The sequence below is a fragment of the Miniopterus natalensis genome, chromosome 1 (assembly GCF_054644295.1).
Source record: "Miniopterus natalensis isolate mMinNat1 chromosome 1, mMinNat1.hap1, whole genome shotgun sequence".
NCBI lineage: Eukaryota > Metazoa > Chordata > Mammalia > Chiroptera > Miniopteridae > Miniopterus > Miniopterus natalensis.
This window is the reverse complement of record NC_142081.1, coordinates 42,935,699-42,955,983: the sequence shown is the minus strand read 5'-3', so window position 1 is coordinate 42,955,983 and position 20,285 is coordinate 42,935,699. Positions and strand designations below refer to the sequence as shown.

Below are 20,285 nucleotides of genomic sequence, written 5' to 3'. Positions count from 1 at the left end.
TAGAAAATGGAGATGGTGAGGGAGAGAGAAAAGAGGGTTCTGGGAGGAAAGGAGATGCGGGGCGCTGTTCCAGGAGCTGAGGGTCCAGAAGGGTCCCAGGCTAGTGAGGAATCAGAGTAGTTCAATGAAACAAAGTGCTAAGTGTCGTTAGGGAGGTGTGCGCACTGGCGGTCAAGGTGTGCCAGCAACTCCCCAGGGAACAGGAACTAGGAGGGCTTCTCCGAGGAGGTGACGCTCGCACGGAGGGGAACGGACGGGGAGCGGGGAGAGAGATGAAGAAACACCTATAGACCAGGCGCGGGGCAAAGGGAAAGGAGGGGAGGCTCGATGCGATCGGCGCTCGGGCCCTCGGGCGTCGACTGCTCCGGCCTGAGCGCGGTCGCCGCCCCCGCCCCTCCCCCTCCCCCTCCGCCTCCGCCCCCGTCCCCGTCCCCTCCCTTCCCCTCCTTCCTCTCCCCGCTCTCCTTTCCCTCCTGCCCCAGCGCCTCCGCCGCCCGCCCGGCCAGAGCGAACGCCGAGGCTGCCGGGTCTCAGAGACGCCATGTACCGGCTCCGGTCGGCCGTGACGACCCGGGCCTCGACCCCGGGGGGCTGGGCCTGGGGCTGCGGGCGGCGCGGGTCCCACCATCGCGCCGGGCTGCCGCGGCTCGGCCCCGGCTGGGTCGGGGGCCTCGGGCTGGGGCTGGGGCTGGCGCTCGGAGTGAAGCTGGCGGGCGGGCTGAGGGGCGCAGCCCCCGCGCCGCCCCCCGCGGGCCCCGACCCCGAGGCGTCGCCTCGGGCCGAGCAGCCGCCGCCGCCGCCGGAGCAGCCCCTCGCCCCCTGGTCTCCGCAGACGCCGCCGCCGCCCACCTCCAGTCGGTACGCCAGAGCCATTGACAGCGGCCGTGACCTGCTGCACAGGATCAAGGTACGGCGACCAGGGGCCTCGGCGGTCGGGAGTCCGGCGCCCCAACCCCGGCGTCACCCCGGAATCGGGCCCCTCGGTGGTCTTCTCCCCGGGCCAAGCTGACCCCAGCCTGGGCGATGAGATGCCCACGGTCATCTTCCGAAAAAGACTTCCCGTTTTCCGACGGCCGGGTTACTGTCAGACGCGCTTGGGGGGTTGCCCAAATCGGGGAGGAGGTCACCGCCCGCCTGGGGAACCGCCTCTTCGCATTCAGGGTGCCAGCGGTGCACACCCCACACGTTCAGCGCCGGGCCCGCTGCAGCCGGGGTGGGCGGGGCCAGGGAGGGCCGTGTCGGGGGCGGGGCCTGGCGCGGCGGGGGCGGGGCCTGGGCGCGGCGGGGTTCCAGCGCCGGCGGACCAGCGGGGGTTTGCGCCTGTCTTTGAACTGTCTGCCTTTCCCCTTCGCTCTTAGGATGAGGTGGGCGCGCCTGGCATAGTGGTTGGAGTCTCTGTAGATGGAAAGGAAATCTGGTCTGAAGGTAAGCTCAGAAAAGTGTTATTTAGTATCTGGTTTTGTGCCAGTTGGTGAATGAAATCTTGATGTTTTACTGCTGGGAGTGAATCTCATGAAATGCTGTTCAGTTTACGTAAAGTTATCCATATTGTAGAGAAAATGTGTCTAACAGAATCAAGTATCGAGTTTTCTATCCATAGATTTAAAATGTGACTAATGAATAAGTCGGAGTCTTAAAAATGGCTTGTTTCTACACCCGCTCCGAAAGGACTGGATTTATTGTTCTGAAAGTTGTTTCTAGAACAACCTGTTAACTGCTTATTTGTAGATAAACCCTTATGAGTAGATAAAACGTCAGAATTTTGTGTTTTTCATTTTTAATTCAGTCTATTGAGTCGCCTGTTCTGTAAAAGGCAGGCACAGGATTCTTGTCCTTAAGGAGTTTATGATCTACTCTATTACTTTTTTTTTTGAGTAGGCACAGGGCAGCTATTTTTTTTTAAATATATCTTTTTTGATTTCAGAGAGAGGAAGAAAGAGAGAGATAGGCAACTATTTTTTGAAACAAAGCTAGAAGCTTTAGGAGAGGGATTTCTAATCATTTTATGATACTTGTATCAAGTCATATTTCATAACTTGATTTACTTTTTCATTCCACACAACTTGGTCCAACTTGTCATCCTAGGTTTTGAGGAACCATACTTTAGGAAATGTTTCAGACCTCATTTAAATAAAGTAGTACTTATTTACTCTTACTATGGGAGCAGTAGGGAATTGAATTTAAAGAAAAATGATTCTTCCTCCAAGTATAAGTATAGGTAATCAGTATATCTAATTTATGAAAAATATTGTAACCAAAATTATATAAATATCAGCTTCATGGGTGAGGGCTCTGTTTTTATGCAAATAATTTTAGCATAAACCCTTTACAGTTTAAAAACAATCATTGTTTGCCTTTTTTTCTTTTCATATCTCAGTTCTTTACATCTCTTAGAATTCCACTTTCAGCCCGTCCGGAAGATGAAATCAAACTTAAAGTTTTTTCTAGAAGGAGCTTTAAATTGGTGGTACATTGTTTCTCTTCTGGTTTGCAGCTGAATTGAATTGATAGTTAGCTAAATTGGGTTTGCAGGAACTCTTTTCATATTTTTTTATTGGATAGATATTTTAAGGAATTCAGTGGAAATTCAAAACTCAAGAATAAATATAATCTGAAGAAGAACAATGATGTTTACTTTAAAGAATGTGGAATAATTTACTTAAAATGTAGAATAACCAAATTGTTTAGATAAGCTAAGAAAAAATAGTATTTGAATCAGATGGAAATGACTATCGTGCACAAGATACAATTCTGTTTAGTTATGTTTAGTTATAAAGTTAAATTGTTAGACTTACTGTTGCTGGTGTTAAGACTCTTATCCCTTACAAGATAAGTTTTCGTGAACTTGTAAAAGTGGAATTTCTTTCCTTTCAATGAATACACAAGATATTTTAAGCTAGTATTATTTCCGTTTATCAAGACTCCTTTGACCATAAAGTTTATTCATGGTGATTTTTTGCTCTTTTTCCCTGTAGGTTTAGGTTATGCTGATGTTGAGAACCGTGTACCGTGCAAACCAGAGACAGTTATGAGAATCGCCAGTATCAGCAAAAGCCTTACCATGGTTGCTCTTGCCAAACTGTGGGAAGCAGGGAAACTGGACCTTGATGTCCCAGTACAACGTTATGTTCCTGAATTCCCAGAAAAGGAATATGAAGGTGAAAAGGTAATGAAACTCGCAGTTCGTTTTACAGATGGCACATTGAATAGTTTAAAAGGTTGCATAGGCTTCTTTGGTTTGTTTTCAATTATTGTTCTTTTTTTTTTTATTATTTTTTTATCCAGATGATAATTGAGTGAGTATTTTCTGAAATTTGAAACTAAAGATTTGTATGCTACATATTTTTCCAACAGCAGTTTAAAATGGAAAATATTACTGAGGCAATGTTCCTCCGAAGCTGCTAACTTCTCATTCTGGTTGAATAATGTGATTAATTTCCATGTTTTTACAATTAGGTTTCTGTCACTACGAGATTATTGATTTCCCATTTAAGTGGAATTCGTCATTATGAAAAGGACATGAAAAAGGTGAAAGAAGAAAAAGCTTATAAAGCCTTGAAGATGATGAAAGAGATTATGGAATCTGACCAAGAAAAAGAGTTAAAAGAAAAAGGCAAAAGTAATGAAAAGAATGACTTGGCTAAAGCTAAGACAGAGCAGGATAATGAAGCCAAAGGCCGGAATTCCAAACCCCTCAAGAAAAAAAATGATTTTGAGCAAGGTGAATTATATTTGAAAGAAAAATTTGAAAATTCAATAGAATCCCTAAGATTATTTAAAAATGACCCTTTGTTCTTTAAACCTGGTGAGTGTTAATTCCTTCTCTTAATAAACTCATTGAAGTGTTAATTTTCAGAAAATCCAAACTACCATCCTTAGTGCCTTTGACGTGGTAGATGATTGTGGCGTGGATTTTGTTGTCAGTACAGTGCTTGCCTTTTGTCTGCATTTCTTAATGATAGTTAAGAACTTAACACAGAGTTCCTGCCTAGCATCCAGGCAGCTGCTTGTTTAGATTTAGCCTCATGGAGGCTACCCAGTCAATTAGTGTATTCTCAATATTAAGATATTTGTGGAAAAATTATGGTGAAGTGTTGGAATAATAGTTCTCCAAACAAAATCTGGACCCAAGTGGATGTGATAAAGTATTGCTAGTATTTTAGTATTTATTTAGAATTTAAATTGTTCAACTTACTTCGTTCCTTCATTCCTTAAAGAAATTAGTGTTCAACTTAATTTTATTTCCAAAACAACTAATATATTAAAATAGCTTTTTTTATATATGTTTTTATTGATTTCAGAGAGAGCAAGGGGGAGAGAGAGAGAGAGAAACATCAATGATGACAGCAGAGTCATTGATCAGCTGTCTCCCTCTCGCCCCCTGCTGGGGGTCGAGCCCACAACCTGGGCATGTGCCCTAACCGGGAATTGAACCGTGACCTGAATCACTGAGCCATGCAGGCTGGGCCCGACTAAGTCTCTGTTTTTGTGTATTTTTTGGTATGATGCCTACTGAAACCACTTAATATCTTTAAGCTTACCATAGGTTTATTTTTTTTATTCCATCTTCATATTAAAAGATTTTTTACCATGAGTAGATATTATATAAGTATAATTAATAATGGCAAAGAAATATAATTATGGATTTTTGCCTTTAAAAATAAGGTTCTCACCTATTTTTAGTACAGATGATACAATCTATGTTTCCAGAATCCAAAGTGAGATAAAGGTTTTATAGTTGAAACAATATGTACATTTGAATATGTATTTGTATTTTAATATGTATTTGAAACAAGGTTTTTAACATCTACATATGTTTTATTAAAATAACTTGTGTAACTACTTATGCCTTAAGCAATAGGGAATAGGTATATTAAGAAGAAGATAGTTGCCCGGCCGGGCGTGGCTCGATGGTTAAAGCGTTGACCTAGGATCCAGGCGATCAGGGTTCGATTCCCAGTCAGGGCACATGCCCGGGTTGCGGGCTGCAGCCGATCAATGACTCTCTCATCATTGATGTTTCTATCTCTCTCTCTCCCTCTCCTTTCCTCTCTCTGAAATCAATAAAGATATATTTAAAAAAAAAAGAATAAGATAGTTGACCCAGTGATCCAAATTTGCTCTCTTTCCCTTCCTATTTTATTGCCATTTTGTGGGATTTTTTTTTATCATAGAAAGCAGTAGATTCATGTGAAATTTTAAATGTGTTGATCACCATTTGATTCTTGTGTTAGGGACATGGAATAAGCAGGGCCATTACAAAGCTGACTAACATATCATCCATGGTGCTTTATAAATGTTGCAGTAAAATATTCCAGTTTTAAGGTATATACCAGTTTTTAGTGGAAAAATATTTTGCATGTTTTTAAATAATAATGAATCATTTTCTTTTTTTTTTCCTTCATGCAATGATGTCTCAAGGTAGTCAGTTTTTATATTCAACTTTTGGCTATACCCTGCTGGCAGCCATAGTTGAAAGAGCTTCAGGATATAAATATTTGGACTATATGCAAAAAATATTCCATGACTTGGATATGCTGACAACTGTGCAGGAAGAAAATGAACCAGTGATTTACAATAGAGCAAGGTAAATGAATACCTTTCAGTGTGTCTAACTATATCACATCTTAATACTATGTTATCAGTTAAACCTCAAATTTTATCTCTTTTCCAAAATCAACTTGCCACATTTTGGAAGCTTTTCTACATGTCTGTTTTTCCATTTAAAAAGTGTGTTTGTAAAATAGTCCCAAAATCCTTAGATGAAAGGCAGTAATAATAATTTAAGCACATGAATAATTGAACCAGAATTGTACCCATCACTGGCATCTATAATTTACTCTTCAATCATCTCTTTTTCTTAAATATTTATAAACTAATGCTTTCTTTGTTTACCTTTTATTATTTTTGTCTTAATTTTTATTTTGAAATGATTTTATACTTATAGAAAAGTTATAAGGATAATTTATTATAAAAAAGTTATAAGAATAAGTTATAAATATAAAGAATTTCCATATACTCTTCAGCCAGATTCTGCAGATGTTATCATTTTACCACATTTGCTTTATCTGTCCATCTATATGCTTTTGGTTTTCTTTTCCTGACCATTTGGAAATAAGTTGCAAACTTGATACTCCTTTACCAGTAAATACTTAAATGTGTATTTTCTAAAAACAACGACATTGAGGAAGTTAACGTTGACACCATACTTTTATCAAATCTACAGACCTTATTCAAATTTTGGAAATTGTCCCAATAATATCCTTGATAGCAGAAGTCTCATGATGCCAATTTATCCCGTTGTTGGTGATGGTGATTTTAATTGTTGTGTTGAGGTGGTACTGGCCAGGTTTCTCCACTGTAAAAGTTTGAAAATCATTTCATTGAAATATAGCAGATGAAAGTTTTATCGTAATTTTTACTAGTGATCTGTAAAAGGGTCATTGAGAGAAAATTTTGAAGCTAATGACTTTTCCATTTTACTCTACTTATTTGGTTTATTAGAAAGATAATTTAATCAACTGTTTCCTATTTCCATTAGTATATGCTTTAAATGGCTTAGCAGTTACTTGAAATAGATGAAACAGTGGAATTTTTTTTAGCTTTATTCTCCTATCTTCACACTAGTTTTGTTTAATATTCTGTTGTATTTAGTTAAATTACCATTTTAAAGTTACCAGCTTATTTAAGGGAATTAAAATGCATTGCTAGTCAGCCTGAAAGAGATTTCTTTGGACCTAAAAGAAATTGGGTTAGCAGCAAGCAATGAATTTTAATTTTTAAAAATGGCCTGTAGTTCTCAACCAGTTCAGACTCTTAGTGTTTTGTGTTTTTTGGGTTTTTTGGTCCAACATTGTACTTTACTGGAAAGCATAAGAAAAATTGACAAATGCTATAGGTTGTCATTTGAATCTAAAAAAGATTCTCTAATAAAGATGGTATAGATGCATGACCTTATTTTGATTTAGATCTAGGCATTTAATCACTTGATATGAATGCCTAGACTTTCATATAAGGGAGAGAAGAAGATTATGTATCGTTAAGCCTCTTTTCTAAACTGAAAATTAAGGTTCTATGAATGTACAGACTGCAGAGCAGCTATCATTCATTTGCTGTTTTCTTAATGAGTGATTAGTTTATGACTTGCACAAAAACAAAATATCGCATATGATGAGGAGTTAATTTTATTTTACCTCCCATTCTTTGAAAAAAGGCAGTGGGTTTCCATTTATGTTAAAAAAAGGTTCCTATCTGCTCTGGGTTTTCTCTTCAGATTTTGGTAAAGGGGTAGTGGTGCTAAAGGGGTAGTTGATTCATTTTAGTTAGATTAAATGAGCTGCTGAAATAAAATAGGATGGAAAGAGTGTTACCTAGGAAAATCTTCGGTCCATTTGCTTTGTTTTTATTTTAGTTGATACATTATCTACTGGGCCTATGAAACTCAACTCTGCTTCTTTTTTTTTCCTTTTTTTTAATTCTCACCCGAGGATATATTTTACTGATTTTAGAGAGAGGGGAAGGGAAAGAGAAAGAGAGAGAAACATTGATGCATGAGAGAAACATTGAGCAGTTGCCTCCCATACACACGCTGACCAGGGATCGAACCTGAAACCTAGGTATGTGCCCTGACCGGGAATAGAACCTGCGCCCTTTCAGAGCAAAGGATCACACTCCAAGCCATACTGGCCACATTGGCCAGGGGTTTCTCTCTTTTTTTTTTTTTTTGTAATAATAATTTGAAAAGAACTTGAAGGGACCATCTCTTTTAGAGAGTTAAGGGAATCATTTCAACATATGTAGCTTTAAAAAAATAAAAATAAAAAACTCTTAAAGTAAACTTAGTAAATGCAAATTTCTATTCATTTGTTTTCAAGGTACCATTTTGCAGGAAATAAAATTTCCAGCAAAAGTTTCCAGCTTTGTTACTGACTCCTTGGTCATAATCATAAAGTAAATATGTTTATGCTATCCTGACCAAGTCTTTTTAGAGTTATTGTAACCCGAGAGTAAATATTTATTGCCTTTATCACTTCTCTGTGTATATTTTGTGTGTTAAAATAGTGCTTCTCAGTGCCTGTTGCCTGTTAAGCTATTTCCCCAGAATCCCACTCCAAAATACTACTTACATTTCTTTGGCCAGAATTTTAGCCACAGGTCACACTTAGCTGTAAAGAATGCAGAGAAAATGGTTTTTAGCAGGGTACATTGCTTTCCTGAATAAAATTGGGTTGATTTTTTTTTAATGGAAGAATAAGAATATTGATTCTGTGTATGCAAATAGATATATCGACTCTGTATAGGCAAATAAACTAAATAGTCCTTTAAGCAAATACCCACCAGGGAGTGGAGCAAATGTTCTTGCCACTGAAAGGCACTCAGTTTGTTGATATGAGAATCCTTAGTCAATGCATTAGCTTATTATTAGACTTCGTTCATATTTTCTATGCATTTGGCATCATACTTGCAACAAAAATCTCTTTCATAATTAGATGGGACCAAACCAAATAAAGTGAATGCTTTCTGAAACATTTGCTGTATTTTGACAGTATAGATATGGCCTTCACCTTCTGTTATCTTTTTTATTATTATTTATTATCTTTATTTTCTAGATTTTCTTCTAAAATTAAGTTTTGTTTCTTATGCCTTTGGCTGACAGACTCTAGTAGTAGATTCAATCCAGATGTTAATGCTGAATGTTAAAGTGGGACTGGTTTTTATAATATGCATTTTAAATTCTGTGGGTTTTTAAACTTCGCATAGCAATAAAATACGAAGTAGCGCATAACTGTTTTTAAAGGCATTTAAGTAGCGTTTTAAAAATAAAAGTATTTTGGTTTCTGAGTTTGTAGGTGTAGATTTCTGTGGTTATGTAATGTTCTTGTGCAGAATCTAGAGACTCTTAAGTAGGAAGAGGCCGCTTGTCATTTGGCATCGTTCCACCAGCTATTCCTTACAGAGGTGTCCCTGTAACTTACTCAAGAACCTGTGTCTATGTCCCATTCTTTTTAGAGCAGAAATTTCTTAAGATTCTGAAATAAAGTTATTATTCAGCTGAACAGATTATTTTTATGAAAAGCCATTAATTTGTCCTCTGCAAAAAGGAATCAAGGGATTAAAGTCTAAAATCTAACTATGTAAAGTTGAAAATTCTAGATTAAAGTCTGGGATTCCCCATAGTTTTATGTTTTAAAGGACGAGTGACTGAGGAATTCTTATTTTCAGCCTTGAAATAGGTGGTTTGAAATGCTTTACGTAAAGGTGATTGTTCACCAAAATATACTGGTAGTTCTCTCCTACTTTACAGACTTGGAGTTCACTCTAAGGACTTTGTTTCTCAATGAGAAAATGTATTTCTGTTATCTGTGGGGAGCTTTCCATGTCCCCACCAGTTGCCAGGGAAGCGGCGTCCTTGTAATGTCACAAGAAGGAATTTTCTGAGACTTGCACAGGAGAATGAGTGGCATTTATTTGCATGAAATTACATCCCTGAGTTTCCAAGGTCCCATTTGCCTTCCTCCCGCCAAGGGAGAAGTCCAGCTGTGTTAGCAGGGCTGAGGTTAAAGCCGCTGCCCAGTTTCCGTCCGTATTTGCATGGCCCAGTCCAGCATCAGGCTAGCCTAGGCCGTGTTCCCAGCTGCAGTCCATCCGTCCATTGCGTGTGGGGTCCACATGGCCACGGGCCGTGCCGCCTCTCAGACCACATGGCTATGGAGGGAACACGGGCAAATGCAAGGAAGCAGAGGGACAAGAGAGCCACGAGGGCCCAGCCAGCGTGGCTCAGTGGTTGAGCGTTGACCTAGGATCCAGAAGATCTCCCTTCGATTTCCGGTCAGGGCACATGCCCAGGTTGCAGGCTCGGTCCCTGGGGGGGCGGGGGGAGCATTCAGGAGGCAGCTGATCGATGACTCTCTCATCATTGATGTTTCTATCTATCTCTCCCTCTCTCTGAAATCAATAAAGACTTTTTTTTTTTAAAGGGGGGGGGGCACAAGAGCTGAGAGAGAGAGAGAACTCCTTTGTTGGGGTTATGTATTCCCAGATGTTCACCGGTGTGCATTGGCTCCACCCTCTCTAGCCAATGATCTCTGTTCAAGGTTAGACTGACAGGCATCTTTCCTAGCCTCCCAGACTTCACTGCACATGCCTCCGTTTCCCCTTTGTCCTGTCCCTTCTCCCAGTGATCTGCAGGGGATGGACCCGTGGTTCCCTGGGGAGGGTGAAGTTGCAGCTTCCTGGTGAAGCTGCCCAGGGGGCCATGCTTATAATGTCTGGCCTCCCTTTTGCTCCTTTTCTATTGTTAATAACTAGCTAATTACAATGGTAACATTTCTATTATTTGGCTCCTTTTAGATTTGATTGGCTTGGAATTCCAAGTGTAATCAGTGTTTCTGCAGAAAGTAATTAGGACCTAAAATATGGGAGTGGCCGTAGGAATGGAAGGAAGAAAGGGGCAGACACAAAGCAGAGACTGAATAATAGGGTTTAGCATCTAATTGGATATAAGAGTTGAGGGCAAGAGAGTCAACCAAGGTTTCAATGGAGAGGGAAAATATGAGAAAAGGGTTTGGAAGAGATTAATTTAGTTTTAGTCTTGTTCATTTTGAGACATGAGAAGACCACATGTCAAGTCATTGGTTCTCAGGAGAGCATATATGATTCTGTAGATTTTTTTTTAAATTTTCAAAGCACATACCTGTGGCCACCCCTGCTTCACCCAATATTATGACTTGGGCTTTTAGGGGACATATAAGAATCTTGCAGGAAGAAAGACAAGTTACTTTTCAAACGATGCCCACAGTCCCTCCAAAGTTACGAATTTTGAAGGGAGGGTATAATTTTGGGAGGTAGGAGTTCCAGAGGCGATTCTGATAAACAACTCTCCTACCCTTCTCCAAAACCAAATTTGAGAATTATTAATGCTAATAGAAAATTCTATTGTAAATTTGGGACAGGGGTTGTGGTACAGGTGCAGATTTATAACTATCTCTGTAGAGGAAAAGACCTGGGACACTGGAACCACTGGTGATTGGAGGGAACCCCAGGATAGAGAACTAGAAGAGGGCACTCAGAGCCGAACTGCCTGCAGGCAGCCAGGAAGGGCGGGTTAGCAGTGCTGCCCGGGGCAAATAGGGTGAAGACGGAGCAAAGGGAGTTAGGAGACCCTGACAGCCCCTAAGGGAGCGCGCTGCGTGTGGGGGGAGAACGGCAGCCAGAGTTTAAGGACTTGAATGGCTGCAGAGGGTAAGTGCATGGAAACAGCAGGTGTGGACTGTTTTATGTAGTTTGGCAATAAATGAGGAGAGAGAAAGGACTGGTAACTGGAAGATGTAACACGGGTAAAAAGATAAAAGATTTTTTTGCCCTGGCCAGTTGGTTGGAGAATCGCCCCGTACAGCAAAAGGTTGTGGGCTCGGTTCCTGGTCATGGCACATACCTAGCTTGTGGGTTCAACCTCCGGTTGTGGTGCGTATGGGAGGCAACCGATAGATGTTTCTCTCTCTGTCTCTCTCTGTCTCTCTCTCCCTTCCTCTCTATCTAAAAATTAATTTAAAAGTTTAAAAAAATATATATCCTCAGGTGAGGATTTTAAAAGAAAGAGAAGTTGTTTTTTTCTTAGGATCTAGGAAACTAAAGCATTTTGTGAAGGAGTCCAAGTTCCTGGCAAGGCACAGAAAGCCTTGCAGCATTGGGGAGAATGGACCCTTGGGTGGGACTTTTCCATGCATCACAGGGCATTTGGGAACGTTGGGCTTCTATCTACTAAATGTCAGTAAGAGCCCTCTAATAATTGTCACAACTGAAAAAAAGTCTCCAGAATTTTTGCTTATGGGGTTGGTACTGCCTGTGTTGAGGACTACTGATCGTGTTGTAGGCCCTGGTAAGAAACCTGGGTTTTACTGTCATTACAGTGGTGACCATTGGGGGGTGTCCAGTGGGTGGGAGAGGGAGGAGACGCGGTCTCCGGCTTCTGTGTGCAGAATGGACTGCAAGGAGACAAATAACCTTGGACGCATGACTGGTGGCGCAGAGTTGTAGAGGCAACAATGTAGGTCGTGGAATTAGCCTTAAAAACAACAGGAAAATTTCTTATGTGATCAGAGAGGAAGAAAAAGTAACGGATGGTGATGTCAGTATACTTTGAGGTAAAGAGGAGTTCCTGGCTCACTTTGGGTGGCCTCAGTCTTCTCAGAGCAACAAAAGGCCCAGGTATCTGTTAGTTGGGCCTGAGGCAGAGTGGAGGGCTGAGAGGAAGAGACTGGGAAGAGCTGTTAGGAAGGATACACCAGGGAAAACCAGAAGAAGGGTGAGAAGATTCGGCAACAGCAGCGAAGACCCTTAGCCAGTCTGTGAGTTGGTATCAGCCACCTTTGTTGTTTGAATTTCTACAGCCTTTCTTGGCAGATAATGGAACCAAGGAAAGGGCCGCCTGTACGTGTTCAGGGTCGGTCAGAAGAGAGGGACCTAAAGGTGCCAGTGAGATGACAGCTGAGATAGTTGAAATGGCTGGTGGTTTAGTTCAGGCTAGAAGAGAAAACCAGGTGAAAGCAGGAGGAACTGAAAGACCAGGGGAAACGGGGGCGAGTCGCGGGGAATGATGGAGGCACAGTGAGGGCAGGGAGCAGGCTCAGCTCCAGAGCTGGAAGCTGGAAGCAGCGGAAGTCACAGGAAGAAATTCCTGAGTTTGAGACCTTAGCGATACAGTGGTTTAAAGTGGTGGTGAGATTCGGGTCTGACTGCCTTTGAATAGCCCAAGTAGAGGGAAGATGAAGATCATCAGAGGTGAGACAGTCAGCTAACTGAAAACCTAAGAGCCTCATTTTATTATGAATCTTGAAAGAAAGGATTCTCCTGAGCCAAGTTTCATGTTTGTTTTGTGACTTCATTTCATTTGCCTAATATTTATGGTACAGTCTCCTCGCATTAGACTAGAAACCTGACAAGGGCAGACACTGTCTCTTTTAACACTTTATGCCAGCATCCAAACGGCGCCTGGCACAGAGTGAGTGCTCCATCGTTAACTGCTGAATGCACGAGTGACTAACAGCTATCACTTATTATATGCAAAGTGCTTTATACATATGTTCCTAACTCTGCAAAGTAGATATATTTGTCCTCGTTTTACAAGATAGGCTCTGAAGCAGAGAGGGAGCAGAGAATAGAAATGCCAGACTGCCTGGGTCTGAACCCACAAGCTCTGTCAATGTGGGTACATACGTTATTTATACTCTTTGTGTCTCAGTTTCCTCATCTGTAAAATAAGGATTATAATAGTACCTATCTCCTAATATTGTCACAAGAATAAATTAGTTCATATTTAATGTAATTCTTAGAACAATGCTTGGCACAAAGTAAGAACTCTACAGTGTTTGTTAATCAAATAAGATAAGCATAGTTAGAAAGGGTGAGATTAAGGGGTCCCAGCTGAGGTTTGCTAACTCCAGCTGCTTTCTCCTTTTACACCAAGAAAGCACCATATCATGTCATTGTACGTGGTACTTCTATGATATTTTTAGCTAAGAGATCTAGTTTCCTTACAAATATTAACCTTATTTCTAAACATCTTGATGTGTACACTTTTAAATTTTTTGTAGTTATTAAAATTTTGATACACTCAACACAGGCAAGCCATGACAGTAGGAAAAACAACCCACTTTCGATGCTTCGATTCACAAGTAATTAGACTAGCTTACTCACTGACCTGTGTTTCATTAAGACCTGAATCCTGAAAATTAGTGATTAGTTCCCGAGAATGTACGATTACTACATTGAAATGCAATCTGTCTCATGTACATTTTCCTATTCATTTTCATGTGTAAAGTCAACAATAGACTATTAAATTTTTAATGACCATTCTTATTTTATTTTAGATTTTACGTTTACAATAAAAAGAGACGTCTCGTCAACACACCTTATGTGGATAACTCCTACAAATGGGCTGGTGGCGGATTTCTGTCTACAGTGGGTGACCTTCTGAAATTTGGGAATGCGATGCTGTATGGCTACCAAGTCGGGCTGTTTAAGAACTCGAATGAAAATCTTTTGCCTGGATATCTCAAACCAGAAACAATGGTTATGATTTGGACACCAGTCCCTAACACAGAGATGTCCTGGGATAAGGAGGGTAAATATGCAATGGCGTGGGGTGTCGTGGAGAAGAAGCAAACGTACGGCTCCTGCAGGAAGCAGCGGCATTACGCCTCACATACTGGGGGCGCAGTGGGCGCCAGCAGCGTCCTGCTGATCCTCCCTGAAGAACTGGATGCAGACTCTGTACATAACAAGGTCCCTCCAAGAGGAATAGTCGTTTCTATCATATGCAACATGCAGTCTGTGGGACTCAACAGCACTGCTTTAAAGATTGCTCTGGAGTTCGATAGAGACAGAGCCGACACACCTTAACATCACAGGTGCAAAATGAACTGTTTTGTTTTTTTAAACATTAACTAAAATTACAAAATACATGAGGTTTTTAAGAATAAATTTGTAATATAGTATAATTGAATGCAGAAAATATGTACCTCTATAATTGCTTAATTTTGTAATTGTCTTTTATGGTAGGGTTAGTTCTTTATACTCAGGGAAGTAACTATATTGTATTTACTTTTTGGAAAAAAAATGTTAACTCTTGAAATAAAATATTCTGATAAAAATATATGCTTTTTGAATGTGTAATATAGAGAAAATCTCAACAGGAACCTCCAAATATTGTTCTTTTTTTCCTTTTTTTTAACCCACCCCCTCACCGCCTCCCCTTTGGTAACCATCAGCTTGTTCCCTGTATCTGTGGGCCTGTTTCGTTTTGTTCATTCGTTTGGTTTTTTAGATTTCACATTTAAGTGAAATCAGATGGCATTTATATTTCTCTGTGTGACTTATTTCACTTAGCACAATACCATCTAGGTCCACATCCATGTTGTTGCAAATGGCAAGATATTGTTCTTTGTTGTTGCTGTTGTATATGTGCCACTTCTTCACCCACTCAGCTCTCAGTGGACACCTACGTTGCTTCTTGTCTTGGCTACTGTAATTAGTGCTGCAGTGGACATGGGGGTATATATATCTTTTTGAATTCACGTTTTTATTTTACTTGGATAAATACCCAGAAATGGAATTGCTAGTCATATAGCAGCTATATTTTTAATTTTTTGAAGAATCTCTATCCAGTTTTCCATAGTGGGTGCACCAGTTTACAACCCCAACAGTGAACAGGGTTCCTTTTTCTCCACATTCTTTTTTTTTTTTTTAATATTTATTTATTTATTTATTTATTTATTTATTTATTTATTTATTTTAAATATATCTTTATTGATTTCAGAGAGAGGAAAGGAGAGGGAGAGAGACAGAAACATCAATGGTGAGAGAGTCATTGATCGAGCCCGCAACCCAGGCATGTGCCCTGACCAGGAATCGAACCCTGATAGCCTGGATCCCAGGTCGACGCTCAACCGCTGAGCCATGCCCTGCCAGGCGTCATTTATTTTTTGATGGTACCCATTCTGACTGGTTTGAGATATCTCATCATGGTTTCGATTTGTATTTCCCTGGTGATTAGTGATGCTGAGCATCTTTTCATATGTCTGTGGGCCATCTGTATGTCCTCTTTAGAGAAGTGTCTATTTGTTCCACTGCCCATTTTTTAATTGGATTGTTTGGAAGGGGAGGGGGTGGCATTAATTTGTATGAGTTCCTTATATATTTTGGAAATTAACCCCTTATCAGATGTGTCATTTGAAAATATCTTCTCTCATTCAGTAAGTCATCTTTTCATTTTGTTGTTGATTTTCTTCACTCTGTAAAAGCTTTTAAGTTTAATGTAATCCCATTTGTTTGTTTATTTACCTTGCCCAAGGAGATCGATCCAAAAAGGTATTGCTAAGACCAATGCCAAGGAGTTTACTGCCCATGTTTCCTTCTGGGAGTTTTATGGTTCCGGGTCTTACATTTAAGTCTTTAGTCCATTTTGAGTTTATTTTTGTACATGATGTAAGAAAGTTGGTCCAATTTGTTGTTGTTGTTGTTGTTATTTGACCAGTTTTCCCACCACCACTTATTGAAGAGACTATCTTTACCCTCATTGTATATTCTCTCCTCCTTTGTTGTAGATTAGTTGACCACATAAGTGAGGATTTATTTCTGGGCTGCCTGTTCTATTGCATTGATCTATGTATCTGTTTCCATGCCAGCACCATACTGTGTTTTGTAGCTTTGTAGTATAGTTTAAAATCAGCCTTGACTGGAGCTAGAGGATCTGATTCCAAGATGGCTCACCCATGGGGCTATAGCCAAGAGGGCACACTGGACCCTGCCAAGAGGACTGTTTTTCATCACATGAGCCTCCCCATGGGTATGCTTGGCTGCCCCTGGCTTCCTTCAGACTGAGTGAAGGGTGAACAAGGTGAAAGCCACAGTGTATTTTATAATCCAGCCTTGGAAGTCACACACCATCACTTAACGCCAAATTCTACTGGTCACACAGACCAGCCCTGACTCGGTGTGAGAGATGATGACACAAAGGCTAAGTACCAGAGGTAGGGATCATGGAGAGCTATCTTGGAGACTGGCTCCACAAATGGCTTATTGTAGTGTGGACAAACTGGGGGATCTTGTTGCAACAGCCATAGATGGTGTGTATTGGAGATTACCCTGAATTCAGAAAAATTCACAAATCAAAGTTTTTATACACTCAAATAAAAGAAGGGTTTTCTATCATTCTGAGCCCTAGGACTGTTTCTTCATTTCCCATGCCGATATACAAAGGCAAATAGATGAGTATCTCGGAGTTGGTTGAAATATTTAAAAAGCTGCTTTCTAAAATGGATCCATTTCATCCTTTTTCTTTCTTGTTTCTCCTGATCTCTAGATCTTGTATTCATGTTTGTAAAGTTTTTCAATCCATGCTCTCTTTGATAAATATAGAAATGTCAGCCTGGCCAGGTGTGGCTCAACAGTTAAGCATCGACCTAGGATCCAGGAGATAGAGGTTTGATTCCCAGTCAGGGCACATGCAGGGCTGTGGGCTCGATCCCTAGTAGGGGGCGTGCAGGAGGCAGCGGATCAATGATGACTCTCTCATCATTGACATTTTTATCTCTCCCCCTCACCTTTCCTCTCTCTGAAATCATTAAAAGATATATATATATTTTTTAATGTCATATCTTCCTTTCTATGTTATTTTAAATTTTAAGCATTAGATATTGTGACTAAAAGCAAATCAAATATAATGGTAATTTTTAAAATTAAATTTATTGGGGTGACCTTGGTCACTAGGGTCATATAGGTTTCAAGTGTACACTTCTATGATACATGATCTGTATATTGCATCGTGTGCCCCCTACCCAAAGTCAAATCATCCTCTGTCACCATATATTTGACCCCCTTTACCCTTTACTCCCCCACCCCCCTTCCCTCTGATAACTACCATACTATTGTTTGTGTCTATGAGTTTCAGTTTCGTATCCCACATATGAGTCAAAGCATATGGTTCTTAGCTTTTTCTGACTTCTTTCATTTAGCATAATATTCTCAAGGCGCATCCATGTCGCGAATGGCAGTATTTCAACGTTTCTTATGGCTCAGTACTATTCCATAGTATGTAAGGACCACATCTTCTTTATCCAGTCCTCTACTCTTAATCTTTTGAGGAACTGCCATACTGTTTTCCAGAGTGGCTGCACCAGTGTACGTTCCCACCAGCAGTGAATGAGGGCTCCTTTTTCTCCACAACCTCTCCAACACTTAGTACTTGTCTTATTGATAACAGCCATTCTAACAGGCATGAGGTTGTTTTGATTTGCATTTCCCTAATAGCTAGTGAAGTTGAGCATCTTTTCATATATCCATTGGCCATTTGTATGTCCTCTTGGGAGAGGTGTCTGTTCAGGTCCTCTGCCCATTTTTTAATTGGATTGTTTGGTGTTGAGTTGTATGAGTTCTTTATACATTTTGGATATTAACACTTTGTTGAAGCTATTGTTTGCAAGTATCATCACCCACTGGATTGGTTGTCTTTTTGTTTTGTTGTCAGTTTCTTTTGCTATGCGGAAGCTTTTTAGCTTGATATGGTCTTTTTTTTTTTTTTTTTAATATATCTTTATTGATTTCAGAGAGAGGAAAGGAGAGGGAGAGAGAGATAGAAACATCAATGATGAGTCATTGATCGGCTGCAGCCTGCAACCCGGGCCTGTGCCCTGGCCGGGAATCGAACCCTGATCTCCTGGATCCTAGGTTGGCCCTCAACCGCTGAGCCACGCCAGGCTGGGCAATATGGTCTTATTAATTTATTTTTGCCTTTACTTCCCTTGCATTTGGGGTCAAATTCATAAAATGTTCTCTACAAACAAGGTCCATTAAGTTTAAAACCTATATTTTCTTACATCTATTTCATCGTTTCAGATCTTATATTTAGGTCTTTGACCCATTTTGAATTTTTGTACATGGGGACAAACTGTAATCTAGTTTCATTCTTTTGCATGTGGATTTCCAATTTTCCCAGCAAAATTAATGGTAATTTTTCAAAATGTTTTTAATATTGAAAGATACATGTTTTTAATTTGGTCATGTGATATCAATGTAACTTTGAACATTTGCACAGCCCTCAGAATGAACTTGGAGCCACTAAAGAGGTGACATTTAAAATGGGAGAAAAGAGCATTATCTGAGTGTCAGGGAGAAGCGCAATGTGACTGAACTATAGGTGCAGGAGGATCCACAGTGTGAAGAGCCCTGAGAATTTCAGGAATGTTTACTCTGAATAAGGCACTTGCTTTAGACTAGTTGTTTTTAATCTTTTTTTTTTTTTTTTTTTTTTTAGGATTCTTGTTGAAGCGCTGAGAAAGGAGAGCTATGAACCTTCTCAGAAAATGAGCCAATATACAAATGTAAGGGGTTCACAGACCGCCCCCTCCCCCAGATTAAGAATTCTTGTCTTAGATATTTTTTGCCATGATAATGTCTATTCTTTTCTTACTTAATACTGTTAGAAACTGTATCAGTGAATGTCCACATCTCCCAAAATGGTATCTCCGTTGTGGCTGATCCTTAATATTGAGGAAAAGAATCAAGAGAACTGGACACAAGTTTGTGTTTTTGTTCTTTTTTCTCAAATTTACTTGTCAAGGTGATCACTGGCTACAAATTATTTGTAATAAATTGATCTTTTATTTTGTGCAATTAAAAAAATATACTAGAGAGCATAAAAGATCTACATGGTAAATGCCTATGTACTCCAAATACCCAGAACTTAAAATGTTAGTCAAATTTTCTTCATTTAAAAAAAAAATAAAACGTAAAGCTGAGGGTCCCTTTAACAACCACTCAAAGTCCCACTCCTTCTGCCCTACTGGCAACTACTATCAGGAGTTGATATATATCTTTCCAGTTCCTTAATACTTTCATAGGAATGTATATGTATACACATCTAATACACAGCATTAACTTGTATTATCTACATTTCTACAAATAGTATCATGGTATACATGTGTTCTACATTGCCTTTTTGACACATTTTTGTGATATGGTCAAGTTGACAAATATAAACCCAGTTTATTTTAACTGCTCTAAAATATTACACTGTATGACTACATCATTATACCATCCATTTTATTTTATTTTAATTATTATAGGCAATGCTGTAAGGAACACCCTTTTCTTGGGTTGAAACGTGAAATTGCTGTTTTTGTAAGTAAAAACTACTTAAATATGCAATTTTTTTTTTTTAATCCTCATTATTTTTTCCATTTTCAGAGAGAGTGGAAGGGAGATGGAAGGGACAGAGAGAAAGAGAAACATCAATGTGAGGGAGACACGTCGATTGGTTGCCTCCTGAGGCACCCCCACCGGGGCCGGGGATCAAGCCTGTAACCAAGGTACGTGCCCTTGGCAGGAATCTATTCTGGGGCCCTTCAGTCCGTGGGCCAGTGCTCTAATCAATGAGCCAAATGGGCCAGGGCAAATATGCTCAATTTTATATGGTTGGACCTAATTCCATTGTTTATATGCCAATACTTTAACTGACTTTTAATTTTTGACTATACAATGGATGGGAAATGGTATCTGATTGTTTTTCCCTGTGTTTCCCTATTGTTAGTGAAGTTAAACATATTTTCATGTGTTTATTGGGTTTCCTCTAATGTAAATTTCCCAGTTATATTCTGTCATCATCCAGAATAGGAAAAACAAATAAAGCATTTCTTTAGAATTGATTGTGGACATGAGCATGGGTTATGGAATGAATAATCTTGATAAATACTGGAGTTCTCCATAAGTGTGGTCAACTATTTAATGGC

General features: G+C 40.0%; 1 protein-coding gene across 2 annotated transcripts; it reads left to right on the top strand.

Moving 5' to 3' along the window:
• Window positions 1-526: 526 nt before the first annotated feature.
• Window positions 527-14,651, top strand: LACTB (lactamase beta). Of its 2 annotated transcripts, XM_016208573.2 has the most exons (6): window positions 527-907; window positions 1,359-1,425; window positions 2,976-3,166; window positions 3,457-3,805; window positions 5,422-5,587; window positions 13,869-14,651. In XM_016208573.2, exons 1-6 carry the CDS (start codon window positions 542-544, stop codon window positions 14,398-14,400), a joined length of 1,671 nt encoding a protein of 556 aa, XP_016064059.2. In that variant the 5' UTR covers window positions 527-541; the 3' UTR covers window positions 14,401-14,651. The 2 variants fall into 2 exon arrangements, with proteins under 2 accessions (XP_016064059.2, XP_087670625.1); XM_087814499.1 differs by lacking the exon at window positions 13,869-14,651 and having other exon boundaries at window positions 5,426-5,564.
• Window positions 14,652-20,285: the final 5,634 nt, after the last annotated feature.